Raw genomic sequence first — 17,326 nt, 5'->3', positions numbered from 1 at the left:
CTGTAAGACATGAATCTAGTGGCTAAAACCTCCATCAGTAATATTCAATCTTTCGTGAAATTTAATCTAATTCACCCCTATAATAGTAAACTATTTAAATTATATCATAGTTGTTACTTATCTATTCTTGCCAGTTTTAAATACTATATAAATGTCAATATGACAAGACTGACAGGTGTAAAACCAGTTGCAAAAATAGGTCAATTGTGCATATGTATTATTCTGTGATTTGTAGTTAAGATAGAACATTTATTTGGCGCGCAACCGTTGCGACTTCATAATAAATTTTTGACTGTAATAATTTTGTATTGTTGTCTTATTGTTTTTTCAAATTGTTGTTGTTTACTAACATGAGTCTTCTTTGGTGTGATAAATACCGGCCAAAGGATTTCTCTAAACTAGATTTCCACAAGGAACAAGGTTCTGGATTAAAAAGTTTAACAAAAGATGGGGATTTTCCTCATTTACTTATTTATGGCCCCATGGGGGCTGGCAAGAAAACAAGAATAATGTGCATTTTGAAAGAATTATATGGCCCAGGTGTAGAAAGGCTTCGCAGTGAAACAATGAGTTTCACAACTCCATCTAATAAAAAACTCGAGATTGGAACTGTTAACAGTAATTATCATATTGAAGTGAATCCTTCTGATGTTGGTATATATGACAGAGTAGTAATAATGAACATAATTAAAAATGTAGCACAAACCCAGCAGTTAGATATTACAGGTCAGAAATCATTCAAAGTTGTGGTACTGACTGATGTGGATGCACTCACTAAAGATGCTCAACATGCACTTAGACGAACTATGGAAAAATATATTTCAAACTGTAGATTGATTTTATGTGCTACTTCTATATCTAGGGTCATACCTGCAATCAGATCAAGGTAAATTAATAGAATGATTTTGTTCATTATTATATGCGCCAGATTTGTTTTCTCAATTCAAGAAGACCATCAACTTTGAGTCAGAATGACAACATGAAATTTTGCAACAATGTCGTAATGTTTTTTATATTATTACAGATCTGTTATCACTGAAGTATCATTGTTTATTTTTCAATATTCTTCTTGAATTCTCAGTGAATTTCGAACAACGATCTTTACGGAACCTGTAGTCAGAGTTTGCCTATTAATGAACTTGATCATAGGATTCGAGAACTGAACATATCCTGAAAATTTCAAGTGTCTAGGTTTGTTCGTTTCAGCGTTATAGTGTTTACGGTAGGGCGGACGGACAGAATTGAATTTGCCCACAAATTATGCCTCAGTGAGTCGAACCATACCGTTTGAGGTTATTCCCGGCTCAAAATTTTAAAAATCGCGCTCTTTTCGGAACGAGCGCTCATAAACAATATACTCTCAAAAGCTTTTCTAACAGGATACAAGGAATTTCAAAGATCACAATGAAAGATATTATGCATAATTCAATTTTAAATTAGTCATATAAAGTTATGAAATTGGAAAAATGTGATTATTTACGTAAAATAAATGAATATTATTTCATTTATGTATTATTCAAGTTCGAAAGTAGTTATTTATATGGAATACTATCCATAGGAATTTAATAATTAGTTTGAACATTTAAAATTAAATAGATCATTAATTTCCAGAAATATATTTATATTTGTGGAAATTATTCTGTTTTATTTTATTTGTAATGAATTCCCATCAAGTGAGGACTGAATTAATAAAATAGGAATTAGAAAACTTTTTAACAGCCTCTCATTGTTGAGGCAGAATTGACTGAGGAATATTTATTATTTCAAGCCCTAAATTCATAAAGGAAAAAATTCTGCGAGCAAAAGAGCTAAAGGATTTTTATGAACCACCTTCAATGTTTAAATATTGTACTTTCTTGTTTGAAACTGTGGAGTAGGGTAATAATAAATAAACCTTATCTCTTCACAAACATCAAAATTCAAATATCCCTCTTTCTCATTCAAATTTCATTCGGTTCACTTATTTTACAATGTCCATATACAGGGTGTCCTAAATTCGATGCTCACTGATAGCATCTCCGGAACTATAAGACTTAGTTACAAGGCGTTTCTGAAAAATGTTTCAGTTATTTATTGGATTGTCTTCTAGGTGTCCTATTTCTAAAACACCAATTCTCCTCTTTATCTCTAAATCAGTAATTGATTTCTATGATCTAACATAAAAATTACTGAAAAGAAGTTTTACACTTTTTCGAATATCTCAAACATGTTTTGAACCAGTCATTTTTCGGAAACACCCTATAACTCAAGAACAAATCAAGATATCTATGATCTGCTTTTTGATATCTTATTATTTCGTGAAAAGAGATCCTTGGATTTTGGACACCCTGTACATATGTATAATTTCATTTATGTGCTATGTAATTAATACTGGGCTAGATTATACAATTCAAACTTTGCAATTAATTTTTTTGTTCTCTTTGAAGGTGCTTATGCGTGAGAATTCCAGCACCATCTGCAGAGGAAATAGTTGATATTATTAAAAAAACAGCAGCATTAGAAGATGTAGCTCTCCCAGATAAATTAGCAGAGAGAATAGCAGTTCTATCAGAAAGAAATTTAAGAAGAGCATTACTAATGACTGAGGCTTGTAAAGTAGAATCTGATGGGAAGCTATCACCAGATCAAAGAATATCTGAACCTGATTGGCAAATAATGATACGTGAAACAGCACGTTTAATCGTTAAAGAACAAAGCATAGCTCAATTGAAAAAAGTGAGGGAACATCTTTATGAACTAATATGTAGAGGAATACCATCTGAGATCATCTTCAAAACCTTGCTTGATGAGTTATTGCAACAATGTAATTTGGGATTGACGGCAGAAATTTTAGAAAATGCAGCACATTATGAACATCAAATGGTCCAAGGAAACAAGGAAATCTTTCATTTAGAAGCTTTTGTTGCCAAGTGTATGTATCTCTATCAGAATGTATTGGAAGAAATGAAATGTGATTTTTAAGTTTATTTTTTATACTTTTGTTATTGGAACCCACTGTTTCATTTCAAAAACTCTTTCAGAAACATATAATTTCATAAAAGGGTATTTGGCTTTTAACTTTGAGGTTTACTAGATATGACACTCCTTTTTGCAATAGCTAGATATCGCAAATTTGTCAATTCAGTTCAAAAAAGTTGCTAACAATTGATTTTGACCAAGAATTATTAATCAGTGTGTCCAACCATACCGTTTGAGGCTATTCCTTGCTTAAAATTCGGAAATTAAACAAATTGTGAGGAAATAATAGATAGGTATCTGTTTACTGAGCGAGAGCTCAAAAAGAAAACAAAAGACTGTGGAATCAGATGAAGAAATGAAAACGGAATTAATGGAAAAGATAAAGTTTACAAATTACGATTACGATAAATTAAAAGACAATAAAATATTCTTGTATCATCAGAGTTATGCTGGAGTCTGAACCTGTGATAATAGATTACAACTGGTATATCGATGGATATCTGACAAAACATCGTAAGCAACATAAACCCGGAATTCTAGATTTTAGCTCCTACGCGTTGCTTACGATGATGTCTCTAGACAGAAGCATCCTACATTGAAATTTCGTGTTTTTTTATTGGTTAAAAAAGGAGTTTGATGGTATCGTAACCGACAAGTTTTCATATACGAACCTACGGAGGTACCAATTTTATAGTAAGTAGCAGAGTTTTCCCGACATAACATCGTAAGCGCCGTCGCTTACGATAATCACTCTGTTGGTAACGATAAAATTTCGTTCCCCACTGGAAGAAAATCAGCTGTTATTAGACGGTGTATTTAGGTTCTAACCTTAGATTTCTTTCTATTGTAAAAATTTGCACACTACAAAGTGGAGTGATTATTTTCGGATAAATATAGTTGAATCTCAAACACCTCTTTGAAGGTAAGAAATTGCATTTATATTTCAACTAACTTTGAATAACTATGCATGTAATTACTGTTTATATGGTGTTTGCAGATTGAATAAATAAACAATGGCATTTTCGAGAGGGCATAAAATAACAAGGATGGCATTGAACCAAAATCGAAAAGAGAATATTGAAGGAGACGTCGCCGTCGTGTTGAATGATTTCGACGTCTCTGACATCTTCGAAAATTATCCTCATAACATTCAAAACGAAATTGATCCTACAACTGATAACGACGAAATTCCTCAAACTTGTTCTAGTAGTCAATTGTTCAATGATAATACGCTGAATACATCAGATGGAGAACTTTTAGATATTTCAAACATCCCTGTAGTGTTACTAGATAATGCGAACGTTGTTTTTACTGACATAGAACAGGATTCAGGTCATCATCAGAATCTTTTCACTTTTTCAAATTTTGAGGAAGCGCCCAGCAATATTGATGAGCCTATACATACTGTCTGTAAGTTAGTTAATTATTCCTCCAGTTCAGAATCTGAATCGAATTCAACGGAAGATATTGCAAAACGTAGAAAGATCAGAAGGTTCAGCTCTGAGTATTCATTTCATGACAAAAAAGATTCTAACTTTTATATTTTATCTGGCTCTGATTTTGAAAAATCAAGTGTTGTTGAAGATACCGTAGGAAGTTCGGGATTGAGAAAGAGAAAAATGCCAAAAAGGCAAAAAAAAAAGGAGCAAAAAGCATTAGGAGCCACAAAATCGGTGCAAGAAAATCCTTGCAGAAATAAGCGTTGTCAGAACAGTTGTGCTAGTAAATTTACAGAACAGCAACGTCATGATATATTCGAATTTTACTGGGGCCTGGGAGACCATTCTAAACAAAAGGCATGGCTCTTATCTTGCATAAGAGAAACTGCAGTGAAACGACGAAGAGTAATGGAAAATAGTAGGACACAAAGTTTTAAATACTTCATCAAGTGGAATGATGAGGAAGTTGAAGTCTGTCAACAGTTTCTTTTGAAAACACTCAACATTTCACAAATGACACTGATATACACAAAAAATACTGCACTAGATGGCAAGATTCCTAAGAGTGACCAGCGGGGAAAACATGACCCTCCACATAAAATTAGCTTAGAAAATAAAAAACAAGTTCATGATTTCATAAAAAAGTTGCCGGCAGTTCCATGGCATTACTGCAGATCTAGTTCGACAAAAAAATACCTACCAAGTGAAATGAGAAACGTGTCCTTCCTCTACAGAATATTTGTAAGAGATCAGTTAGAATTTCATAAAATAAAAACTCAGATTTCCCTGAAAGTTTTTAGAAATATTTTCAAAAGGGATTTCAATATAGGATTTCCTTTACCAAAAAAAGACAAATGCATTACCTGTGAATCCCGAAATAGGGATAAAGAACGCAAATCTTCCGCGATAGAAGACTTGGAATACCAGATACATTTAAAAGATAAGGAAGAGTGCAAAACTCAATTTCTCGCGGATCAAAATATTGCAAAGGAAGATAGTAGCTTCATCTGTTCAAGTTTCGACCTCCAGAAAGTTTTAAACACTCCTCATGGTGACAATATGCTTTTATATTATTCTCGGAAATATTCTTTCTATAATGAAACTGTATACGAAAGTGGAACGAGGAATGCTTACTGCTACCTTTGGGGTGAAACAGATGGAAATAGAGGCACTAACGAAATTTGTTCTATTATCCACAAATATTTGAAAGAAACAGATAGTCGCTCGACGGTAAAGAGTGTTGCCCTTTATTGCGATAGCTGTGCAGGGCAAAATAAGAACAAGGCGATGTTAGTCATGCTCTATACATTTTTGAAAGAATCTAAGAATATCATTCACCTTAAAATTACCTTTCTATTACCCGGGCATACATACATGCCAGTAGATTCCGTACATGCAACCATCGAAAGATTTGTACGTAAAAGAATTATTTGGGCCCCATCAGAATGGCCTACATTGATCAGAAATTCCAGAGTTGATCCCCAACCTTACAACGTTGTAAGTATAAGCCATACGGACTTCATGTCATGGAAATCTTTATCAAAATTAAATACTCATATTCTGATGCCGCTGAATCTTTTATCCTTCCTATTGCTACTGGATCTGCCAAAGGTAAGCTAACATCTCAATGCAACTCAAAAAAAAACTATGAATTGAATTTTCTCTTTCAATTACAGGAAAAAAAAATTAAGTTTTTGTCAAGAAAACTTTCAAGTGTTTATCCACAACCATTAGAAATTACAAAAAAAAAATATGAAGATTTAATGAAGTTGTGTGAAAAGCATGTAATACCTTCAAAGTTTGTTAATGAATATAGAAAATTTGCTCCAAATACCAACATACCTGATATCCTCGCAGAAACAGACGACGAAGATGAAGAAAATTGAATAATTTAAATTCACAGAATAGTTATATATCAAAATATTATGAATTATTAGATCGAATTCATAGTTCACTTTCTTTGAAAACCGCATACCCACAAAACGTCGTAAGTACATATATTAAGCGACAAACTCATGTATATTAAATTTCAAAGAGTGCTCACAAATTATCGTAAGCGCCATATTTAATAGAAATTTCCTTTTTTCTACTTTTCTTTCTGCTTCAGATGAATGAGTAGAGCTGCTAGAGTTCACGTATGAATTTTTAGATGATTATGTTTTGAAATGGTTTACTTATACAAAAATATCGTTTTGTGTAAAATCAAGCTATTGTCGCTTATGATGTTTTGTCAGAAAGCCATCGATATCGTATATTTAAGAGTTCTTTTGACCAGATGGATATACCATTGAAAATTATATTTCAACTTTGATTTAAAAATTAAAATTTCCGCACTGTACCCGAGTTGAAATAAAAAATCGTTATTTGAAATTTTTTGCTAATTTGAAAAAAATGCTTGCTAATGACATTTTTTATTATTTTGATACTTGTTCACAAATTCTTAATATTATGATTATTATTTCTGTATAAATGCTTACACATACTTGTATGAGAAAATAACTGTGCACTTTTAGATCTTTGCTAATAATTCAATGAAATTCTCAATCTCTGATATATATCTTATAATTTCAAATTAATACTAAGTATAATAATTCGTGAATTTTATTTTAATTACATATAAATACAAATTTGAATATTTTTATAACAGATTTGATGTGTGTATGAGGTATTCAACGAGTCAGGTAGGACATGTATTTCAATCTAGGAAATTTCTGTTCAATATTAATTATTTACATACCACTAGTCTTGCCAAATTTAATTTGAAAAAGTATTTCGTGCTAAAAGTTGAACAATAACAAACTAATCAAAATCTTGATGAAGCCTTCAACAAAGTTGCGATAGTGGATTAAATCCATGAAATCAAGTCCATACACAAAGTACATATAATAGGAATTGTTATTAATTGTATTCACCATATAACGAATTTTTCATGATTAATTTCGATAATTACTTCAACATTGCCTGGACTTTTGAAAGAATTACACAGGTAACTATACAAGCTCACTGAATTGTATTATTAAAAAAATAAAGATTGTGCAGGTAAAAGTTACATCTCCTTAAGTATTTCATACTTTTCGAAAGTAAATATTAAGTATAAAAATTATTGAATTTCATACAAAATAAATTTCGATAATTATTGTTTGTGTTATATAGAATTTGTAATAATGGTACACTGAAATGATTTACAATTAATATAGGCGTAAATATAAGAGATCCTCAAAACAATATGTCTTAATATTGGTACCTTGATTGATATGATACTATCAAAGCACAAAAATTGATCAACTATTTAGTTATTCCTCGAACTGAAAATATGTATTGTAAAAAAAATAAAAATGTAGGTACCCTCATGAAGAAAATTTGGTTCCAAATTTATATACATATGAATTGGTCAAGAATAACTCGATTTGTATTAATTTATTTCCGATATTGCACTTAGTAGATGAATGAAGGAGCAAATAAATAATTTGTATTCATTAAAACCTTTGCACCTGTAAATGTGAACAATAATTTCTATTCTACCAGAATGTTATAAATTATTTGCATTTAGGGGTATTATGATAGGATACTAGAGCATATTTTCATTATTCTAAAACAAAATTGGTTTCATTGGCCAATCAATTTCTACCTCCACGCTCCAACATTTCGTTCTGGATATTTTAAGTATTTGTTCATTCAAAAGAAATCATCAGAAATACAGGCACTTTGTGGTTTTTTTATTGTGATGTATGTATCTATCAAGCGTTTTTGAATGTTTAATTACCCAAGAGTAGTGTGCTAGTACTGAATTCGTTTGACTGTTTTTGGTCTCTACTTTATGAATATTCATCTTCTTGATATTGATTGAAATTGTTTCGTCAATTATTTCATGTTAGTATGGTTACTGTATCCATACTCACCTGTAGAGGTCAACATTTATTTAGTTGAAGCGACAATTTTTGTGTTAAGAAAAAAAATTGAGGAAATCAAGTTATTTTAATTTTGAGGAATGTGTTCAGTCGCTGAATTTGGTTTCGCAAAAACCAATAACATTGTAGTAATCAAATTAGGAAATGCTGTTTTATGAAATTGGACAGAATTTTATTTTAGTTATTTCTACCTATATTCATCATTGCCAATTAGAAATAAGTCGTAAAGTTATAACCTATCTAGAAAATGGTAATATAGTAATAGCCCTTTAGCCGTACCTACAGCTAATTTCTTAAAATTATACAAATTTTCAATTTGAAAGGATGGGGGTATACTTTGGAAGAATACGAGTTTCTACATAACTTCTCAGAATTCGTCAATAGTTGTTAACATGAATTTTATTATAAGAGTGAAAATTCCTTGACACTGGAATGTCCAAAACAGTTCGGAACATTCTAGTGTTGAATTTCTACTACCTAGAAATTCCTGAAGATGTCTATCATAGGCGCAATGTCAGGTACAAAACCAAACCTCGCTAAAAAGCGAGAAGTTTTCAAACATTTTTGATAAATCTCATTGTAAGTTAATTTCATATTTTAAAATAATAATAAATATAAAAAAATTTGTATAACATTAAACTATAAAATACTATTGAGGGTTTAGTTAACCAACTTCTTCATGGGAGCTGGTTAATAAAAGGATATTTTCTTAATTACAAGAAAAATTTGTAATTTCAATGCCATAATACCACTAAATGCTAAATAAATGGAAATAAATTTTCAATTGCACAGAATAATTTTAATAGTCACATTTTTCATGGGCTGAAATTTCGTTTCTCAAAATATAAAAAGTAATATCATCTAAACATATTTCTCTTAATAAGCTCTAAATAAAATAGGAAAAATTTCAGTTCAATAAATAAAAATACCAATCAATTAGGGCCATATATTTGTAGTCATGCCAGGCATAGTATTGCTTGACGGTTGACCATTAAGATTCATCTTTCCAAATTGTTGGTTAAGAGTTTGTGACCCAGCAAATGAATTTGGCTGATTTGGCGGGAAAGAGGATTGCGGAGGTTGGTAGTTCTGTCCAAAATGACTCAGTTGATTTGACATGGTCATCTGAAGATTGCTCTGAAAATTTGTGAACTGATTTTGTGGAACTTGAAAAGGAGGATGGGTCATGTGACCTACCGGGACCTGCATTTGGTTTGGGAGGGGAAACTGCTGACTTATGCATTGGTTGGCAAATTGCTGTCCAGAATATTGGGGGGCCATTCCGTTTTGTATGGGATAGGCTTGTTGAGGAAAGCATCCAAAATTTTGGAAGGAATTTTGAACTGGTATATTGGCCTGATAGGCAGGTTGACCTAGAGGATTATGAAACTGGTTGAAATTATTCATCGGCATGGAAGAATACAGCTTCATAATGCTATCTTTAGACAGCTGTACTTTTTCTTTCTCAGTTGGTAGTGTTTGATTGAAAAAACTTTCTTCTTCGCTTTTAATATCAGTTTTCACTTCTTCCTTCGCTTCTTCAGGTTTTGGAACGGAAGAAAAGAAGCCACTGAAATCTTCTCCATTCTGGGCTACAAGTAAGTCATGGTCTGCTTTTTCAGTATTAATTATTCTGTTTGGTTTAGGACTTGGGTTTTTGGGCTTCGGCAGTTGAGGAACTTCCACAGCTGGTAGAGGTTTCTTCTCAAGTACAGTTTTTGTTTTGCGTTTCTGTTTTTCCATCTCTTCTTCAATTTCTTTTTCCCAATTTATCTACAATCGAAAAAATTTACTTGAAATACTGTTATCACAGGAATACCTGTGATATATTATATACTATTTCCTACATTTGAATAACTTGAAGCAAAAGGTAATTTGATAAAACACTGTGGAATTCAAACTAGTTTCTTATTTCCTTCTATTTCAAAATATTGGATTTCAATGGATTTTGATCTAGATCAGCCGGGTCACAGGAGGGGACACTAGTCCTAAGCCACGTACCTTTGCAGATAAACTTGTTATTACAATATTGGAACATAATATTAAAAACTAACTCCGAAATGTGTAAATTTCCAAAGGAGTTAAATGTTTTATACGTCAAAAGATTTCAAAAGAATAATCTAAAAATAATTGGACCTTCATGGTGTGTTATATACTCGTTTTCACTTGCCTGGATACTTCTAATGAATTCATTCAATTCCATGCTCTATATGTTCATTTGCTTTCCTAAGGAATTTTCCATAATTTTATTTTCTTACTCTGATGGCCAGAACAGTAAATTGTTATTTTGACAAATAAATGTAACTCAGTTTTTTAAACAGTAAGATCCCTATTGTTACTAAATGGAAACTTAGGTGATACATCATGAGTAGGCAACAGCTGAAGACTTTCCAACTAAATGAAATTTATTTTGCCTGAGTCATTCAGATGAATATGCTATTTCATTTTCTCTAATATATTAACTATTTTAAAAAATATATTTGAAATAATAAACAAATTCCCTGTAGACAGAGTTCTAAGGATAAACCATGCACATACAAAATCAGGGGGAAAGATTTGAAGTAATTTCTTAATATGAGAGTACACCTTACTCTTTTTAAACAATTATTCCTGGAAATGGAATAGTAGTGTCAAAGAAATAACCATCAAGTGATAGTGTAATCCAAATTTGCGAATAAAGTAATACTGATGATAAAGTTTATATTTTTTCTTCATTGCTCTTTTATAAATTAATCATGACTAGAATTGAGATGTTCAAAATAACAAGAAACAACTATTAATTTTTGAATAAGTTTCAATAACAGACAAGATAAAAAAATTAATATGTAGATTCCAAAGTTGATTGTGAAATTTTAACTTCATGTGATATCTAATAGATAGTAATTCAACAAGAAACTATAGAGTGATATAATTTTCAAATTTTTCCAAGGTATAAAAGCCATACACAAATAGGTCCCACTTCATTAGGAGGACCTCAACGATTTAGAGCAAAATCAATCTCTCAACTATATTCATATAGTCTAATTAGAACTACACCACTGATTTTTACCTTAGGTAATGGAGCTGGGACCCATTCTCTTGCAATATACTTTTTGTGCTCATATTTAGCCCGAATAAAAGACTCCAAATTTGAATCATTTTGAGGTCTTCGAAAACTATCAGGCAAATTAGCTTCATATACAGCTCTTGCTCTTGAATTTCCCATTTGTTGGAGAGATACTACTTGTTCTGGAGTCCAAGTATCTAGATTCACTGATTTAACTCTTGAAATATGCACACCCAAGTTCCTATGGATACCTGCACATCTTATGCATAGGAATACCCCTATATTCCAAGAAGCCCATCTTGGTCCTTAAATAAAAATAATGATTATGAACACCAAAAGTGGGTGGTATTAGCTATCGCGTTTACATTTCAATACTAGTTTTAATTATTTGAAGAAAAATAATTTGAATCATTGTTCCTTCATCATAAATCGAGTAATTTCCAGAAATAAATTGGATAAAATTTGTGGAGAATGTATTCGTTCCACAAACAATAAATAATCGATGTGTAGAATTTGATTGAATATACCTTTCGAGTCGCAGTCAACACAATATTTGTTATCTTCATCTCTTAACAGACTATTGAGAACGGATTGGCATTTCTCTTGCAGTTGTTTGGCTTTATCTTTTTCAATTTTTGAATTCATTTCACTACAATAAAACTATAATAACTAACATTTAATTCTGCTAAATGGGTGGTTACTTTATTTTACTTATGTCAAAACGTCATGAATATTTGTCCCTTTATTTGTACGCAAGTCATTCAGATTAATTTCCATAGTTTCAGGTTTATATTACACTCAAAAGTATTAAATGGATTACTTATTTATTGTATGCTGTGAGCATTTTGTTAAGATAACGACGATTAATTCAACATGATTATGATATCAAACGAAGTGAAAGCCTTTAGCATTAAAAACAAGAAAGGTTAGATGAACCCGAAAGTTCTATGGTTCTGTGGTAGTTCGAATCAACTTAACTTATAAGTTAATATATATAACCTCAAATTCAACGGAAAAAAGTTCTTGTGCGTGAATTTAAATTTTTGTTAGAAGTGAAGATCGGTATATATTTATTCTATAATTGACATAATATTATATCATAATGACATCAACGCCGCAAACTGAATTCATACATTCAACTCCAGTGCCCAGAATATATAAGATTGCCTCCAAAATTGCTAAAAATGTGAAAGAAGGAAAGGACAGCTTGAAAAATCTTGTTTTTGCTGAAAAACATGTTAATATCAAAACTGTGTATGCCCTAGTTGTGGAAGCTTTCAAAAGAGATGAATTAATTGATGTACTAATACAAAAATCAGGTTTACTAGTTAAGGAGCCAAGGTTCAATTTGTGGTTAGCTAAAATTTTAATTTCTGAATTATTATGGGGAAAAAATAAAATGAGTAAAGGAAGTAAACCTGTTGACACTATCTTAAGTTATGAAAAAGTTCTGAAAACATTGCTGGAAGATTTAGATAGTTCTGTTCAACCTGTTTTGAAGCATAATGTAGTGAAACCAAGATATGTACGAGTTAACACATTAAAAATTACTACTGATGAAGCTGTCAACAACTTCAGAGATGAGGGTTGGATCTTTGTACCATTTTTCAATAAATCCGACTACAAAGGTTTTCAAAAGCGTATAGATACACTCAAGTCTGATGAATTCATGAAAGATATTCACATACCTGATTTACTGATATTTCCACCAAAAACTGAGTTTTACCAACATCAGGCTTATAAATCAAGTTGTATAATTTTACAGGATAAAGCAAGTTGTTTACCAGTTCATATATTAGCCCCAACACCTGGATCTATAGTTCTAGATACATGTGCTGCACCTGGAATGAAATCAACTCAATTAGCAGCTCTTTTGCAAAATACAGGAACAGTTTATGCTGTTGAATTGAATCCAAAGAGGGCAAATTTATTAAAGGAACTTGTGGAATCAGCCAGTGCTACATGTATAAAAACAATTTTTAAGGATGTCATGCAAGTGACAGCTGATGATTGTCCAGACATTGAATATATTTTAGTTGATCCAAGTTGCTCAGGGTCAGGTGGGTTGAATTATATTTTTTAGTTATGACTAAAATATAGAAGTTGTTAGTACTTTTTATTAATAACACTGCAGCATTGAAAATATTTGAGATCGATAGAGTAGTGGTTCTTATCCAAGAAACCAAATTTCCCAATAAAATCATAGCTTTCATTGTACGTAAAAGTCTAGGGTACCTTCGAAAATGGACCGCCCTGTATTGATAATCATTCTACTTCATTTCATCATATCTGAACCTTGAATTGAAATATGTTTAAGTTTTTCTGACTGCTTGAAACTTTATTTTAGTGTAGAAAAAATTCATATTGAAATCTATAACCTTTAGAAATGGGATTTTAAATTTTGTTTATTTTAGGTATCACTGATCGTATAGAAATTGAAAAATTGGATCTTCCCACCAAAACGGAAAGACTGAAGAAACTATGTAACTTTCAAGCTAAATTATTGAGACATACAATGACTGCTTTTCCGAAAGCAAAAAGAATTGTTTACTCTACTTGTTCAATAAATTCTGAAGAAAATGAGGATGTTGTCAGACAAACATTGGAAACTTCAAGACATTTCAAACTAGTAGATGCAAAAAAATCATTACAGTCATGGAATACGAAAACATCTAGCTTATATCCAGACTTAGGAAATATGTGTATATTTGCTACTCCTGAAGAAGATAAAACAAATGGATTTTTTGTTGCAGTCTTTGAAAGATTACAGGAAGGTGAAAAAAACCCATATTTGAACTACCAATTATGCAAATTTTTTGATAAAGAATCTAGAAAGAATAATAATTTTTGTAATAATCAAGAGACTGATGTGTTTTGTGGGAAGAAAGAGAATTGGAATAGAAATAGTAATACCCAGGAGAATGAAAGAAGTTCTAAAAATTCTCCTAATTCAAATGAGAATTATTACACCGCTGAAACATCTTCCATTGAGGCAGAATATCAAAACAAGTGCTCAGATAAAAAGATCAGTAAAAAAAAAAAAATTAATCATACCACTGAAGAAACAGCTATGAAAAGTATAATAGATACCACCAATAATCAAAAAATAAACTCTGATAATATGGGTAGTAATGAAGTAACTCCAAATGAAGAGCAGAGTGATCCTAGTGAACATTCTCAGTCGAAAAAAAGCAAAAACATTCATAATGAAAAGAATATGAATGAAATATTTCCAGAAAACCTGTGTTCTAATGAATGTGATGTTATAGAACGTAAAGATAGGAAGAAAATGAAGAAAATGTACAAAGACAATAGTGAGAAAACATTTTCCGAAAATTCAATTGATCAAAATACAATATCAACAGATGTTAAAAAAAAACACAAAAAATTAAATAAAAGAGGAAGCGACAATACTGAAGGTACTGTTGAACTTGAGACAGTATTGGAAAATTCCTCTTCCAATAGTGTCAAATCACAAACAGAAAAGATAAAAAGTAAAAATTCTCATAAGGAAAAAATTGGAAAAAATATTGATGATTCAGTTGAACTTGACCTCTCTTCGATTAAACCAAAAAAGAAGAATGAAAAGTTATTAAAGGAACAAAATGAAAATGTAAAAGATTCCAAAGTTAGTGTGTTTGATGATAGCTCACTAGTAAAAAAAAAGAATAAAAACAAAGAGAGCTTTGAAAAAGAAAATGCAATTGATGAAGAGGAGAAAAGGGTAAAGAAGTCACATAAAAGAGATAAAAAAACTGAATTACTATCAAATCAATATCAAGAAGCAGAAGAAAATAATGAAAGAAAAAAAAATAAGAAAAGATCTAAAGATTTGGTCTTGAAAGATGAGTTAGCTTTAAGTAATTCTGAAGCAAAAGAAATATCTGAAAATACTGAAGTTAGCGCTTTCAATAGTGACAAACAACATAAAAAGAAAAGAAAACATAAAAATAGCAATGAACAAGGAAATGTGACTGATGAATCTTTTTTGGAGTTACCAGAATCAAATGAATCCACGATAAAAGCAGAGAAAATTAGTATAAAAACTGGAATAAAGAAAGAATCTAATAAAAAAAAAGTTGAAAATGAAATATCTGAAATTACTAAAGTTGGTGATTTCAATAGTGACAAACAACATAAAAAGAAAAGAAAAAATAAAAATAGCTCTAAACAAGGAAATGTGACTGATGAATCTTTTCTGGAGGTACTAGAATCCCGTGAATCCACAATAAAAACAGAGAAAATCAGTGTAAAAACAGAAATAAAGGAAGAATCTGAGCAAAAAGAAGTTGAAAATGAAATATCTGAAATTACTGAAGTTAGCGATTCCAAAAGTGACAAACAACATAAAAAAAAAAGAAAAAATAAAAATAGCTCTAAACAAGGAAATGTGACTGATGAATCTTTTTTGGATTTACCAGAATCCCATGAATCCACGATAAAAACAGAAATGAAGGAAGAATCTGAGCAAACAGAAGTTGAAAAACCCAAAAAAAGAAAGAAAAGGTCGTCTACTGCTAATAATGATTTGGAAGAACCAAAATCAAAGAAGATGAGAAAAATTTAAATCAATGTACATTTGTTTTGTAAATTTATATATATATTTTTTTAAGAGGTTGTTTTTCAGTTGAATAAAAATATTTTCTTGCTTGAAATTTTTATGACTGCTCAGTCAAAATCCCTGTAAAAAAAAGTTAAACACATTAACTGATTGTTCATTAGTTTGTAGGGATATTTTTATCATTAGTACTCATTTAAAGTCTACACCTTTTCCAATTGTAGTTCAGAAAATCAAAGTTCAAATTCAGAAAAAGGAACACGGATTTCAGAAAATTGAAATTCAGATTAGGGAGTTGGAATTCAGAATAGTGAATTAAATTTCAGAAAAGAAAAATTGTATTTCAGAAGTTATCATTTCAATTTTAGATAATGTAATTTGTAATTCAGAACAGTACCAAATGTGAGGTACCAGTACAATATGTAACACAGATAGTGAAACAAAAAAGCCAATAAACTTGCGAAAAAAACATCAAGGTTAACACCTGTTTGTCCTGAGTCTTTTTGTGGGCTTGGAAAAGACCAATTCTCTTCCGAGCCGTCGTGAGAGACGGATGTGTGAGCACGATGCTCAGATGTCTGTAGAGTTTTCTTTGGGTTCCGCGCGTCGGAAAATTTAGTGAGTGGTCTCATTCTGTGGTATTTTTCATGTGGATTATTTGAGTTGAAGAATGATGAAAATCAACCCATACATTCCAGATTTATTGTGGGTTGAAGACGTCTAATTTCCATTCTAATACATTAATTATCGAGTTTATTTCACAGTCGATGCACATGGATCTTATCTGTCCTCGTTCCTTTATCTTGCTAAAAACTAGTATTCGTGTTTCTTTGTCGTTCTTTGTATATAATGGAAACAAACGTCAGGTTACCAACCCAGTGGCGTAGATGACAGGCGTTACGGGTGCAGAGCATTACCTGCCCCCTGCTCCTGAGTTTATATTGATGACGTGATGAACATAACAGCATCATCGATTAATCAGAAAAAAAAAAAAAAAAAAAATTTTAATGAAGTCTGAATCGTCCTGTTTCCTACAGAGAATGGTCGAAGCTATGACGTAACTCATATCCATCCTGGAACCGCAGCTCGAAACTTGGGACAATCACCACAGGTGAGCTTTGAGATCTTGAAGCTCACTGAGCTGTAGTCAATTGACGGGATTCAAGCTTTCAAGCTCAAGCTCAGTTGAGCTTTCTTTCCCTTATGAAGGAAGAGCTTTTACACTAGGGGAGCTTTTGAACTTTCTCCGTATCTATCGTAGATGAGCTTTTCCGACACGATTTTCAAACAACTGGAGACTGAGACGTTCGATGGAGCGGGCAGTTTGTTGATGTGGAGGTTTCAGCGTCCGAGGGAGCGAGATCCCTGACACTTACTCCGCCCTCTCGATGTTGGTGGTGATTTTTGGCTGGTTTCT

General features: G+C 31.6%; 3 protein-coding genes and 1 long non-coding RNA gene across 7 annotated transcripts; 3 read left to right on the top strand and 1 right to left on the bottom strand.

Moving 5' to 3' along the window:
* Window positions 1-241: 241 nt before the first annotated feature.
* On the top strand, window positions 242-2,990 carry LOC123688900 (replication factor C subunit 3). The gene is made up of 2 exons (XM_045627643.1): window positions 242-886; window positions 2,427-2,990. Exons 1-2 carry the CDS (start codon window positions 351-353, stop codon window positions 2,959-2,961), a joined length of 1,071 nt encoding a protein of 356 aa, XP_045483599.1. The 5' UTR covers window positions 242-350; the 3' UTR covers window positions 2,962-2,990.
* A 2,942-nt stretch (window positions 2,991-5,932) lies between these two features.
* On the top strand, window positions 5,933-7,535 carry LOC123688901. The gene is made up of 2 exons (XR_006750130.1): window positions 5,933-6,008; window positions 6,074-7,535. It is a non-coding gene; the product is annotated as an uncharacterized LOC123688901 (long non-coding RNA).
* On the bottom strand, window positions 6,983-13,178 carry LOC123688899 (stromal membrane-associated protein 1). Of its 4 annotated transcripts, XM_045627641.1 has the most exons (5): window positions 13,136-13,158; window positions 11,879-12,000; window positions 11,355-11,656; window positions 9,503-10,078; window positions 6,983-9,442 (listed from the first exon to the last, which is right to left on the bottom strand). In XM_045627641.1, exons 1-5 carry the CDS (start codon window positions 13,141-13,143, stop codon window positions 9,242-9,244), a joined length of 1,209 nt encoding a protein of 402 aa, XP_045483597.1. In that variant the 5' UTR covers window positions 13,144-13,158; the 3' UTR covers window positions 6,983-9,241. The 4 variants fall into 4 exon arrangements, with proteins under 4 accessions (XP_045483597.1, XP_045483596.1, XP_045483595.1 ...); XM_045627640.1 differs by having other exon boundaries at window positions 6,983-10,078; window positions 13,040-13,178; XM_045627639.1 differs by having other exon boundaries at window positions 6,983-10,078.
* On the top strand, window positions 12,335-16,006 carry LOC123688897 (general transcriptional corepressor trfA). Its single transcript, XM_045627637.1, has 2 exons — window positions 12,335-13,411; window positions 13,766-16,006. Exons 1-2 carry the CDS (start codon window positions 12,454-12,456, stop codon window positions 15,916-15,918), a joined length of 3,111 nt encoding a protein of 1,036 aa, XP_045483593.1. The 5' UTR covers window positions 12,335-12,453; the 3' UTR covers window positions 15,919-16,006.
* Window positions 16,007-17,326: the final 1,320 nt, after the last annotated feature.

The sequence above is a fragment of the Harmonia axyridis genome, chromosome 1 (genome assembly GCF_914767665.1).
Source record: "Harmonia axyridis chromosome 1, icHarAxyr1.1, whole genome shotgun sequence".
NCBI lineage: Eukaryota > Metazoa > Arthropoda > Insecta > Coleoptera > Coccinellidae > Harmonia > Harmonia axyridis.
This window is presented reverse-complemented; position numbering and strand designations above follow the sequence as displayed.

Bases quoted from the DNA above. Each gene is read 5' to 3' on its own strand.
- LOC123688900 (XM_045627643.1), top strand. From the start codon at position 351: ATGAGTCTTCTTTGGTGTGATAAATACCGGCCAAAGGATTTCTCTAAA. The intron at 887-2,426 runs GTAAATTAATAG...TTCTCTTTGAAG, and splicing joins ATACCTGCAATCAGATCAAG to GTGCTTATGCGTGAGAATTC.
- LOC123688897 (XM_045627637.1), top strand. From the start codon at position 12,454: ATGACATCAACGCCGCAAACTGAATTCATACATTCAACTCCAGTGCCC. The intron at 13,412-13,765 runs GTGGGTTGAATT...TGTTTATTTTAG, and splicing joins TCCAAGTTGCTCAGGGTCAG to GTATCACTGATCGTATAGAA.
- LOC123688899 (XM_045627639.1), bottom strand. The intron at 11,657-11,878 runs GTATATTCAATC...TTTTTATTTAAG, and splicing joins TGTTGACTGCGACTCGAAAG to GACCAAGATGGGCTTCTTGG. The intron at 10,079-11,354 runs GTAAAAATCAGT...TTTCGATTGTAG, and splicing joins TCCCAGCTCCATTACCTAAG to ATAAATTGGGAAAAAGAAAT.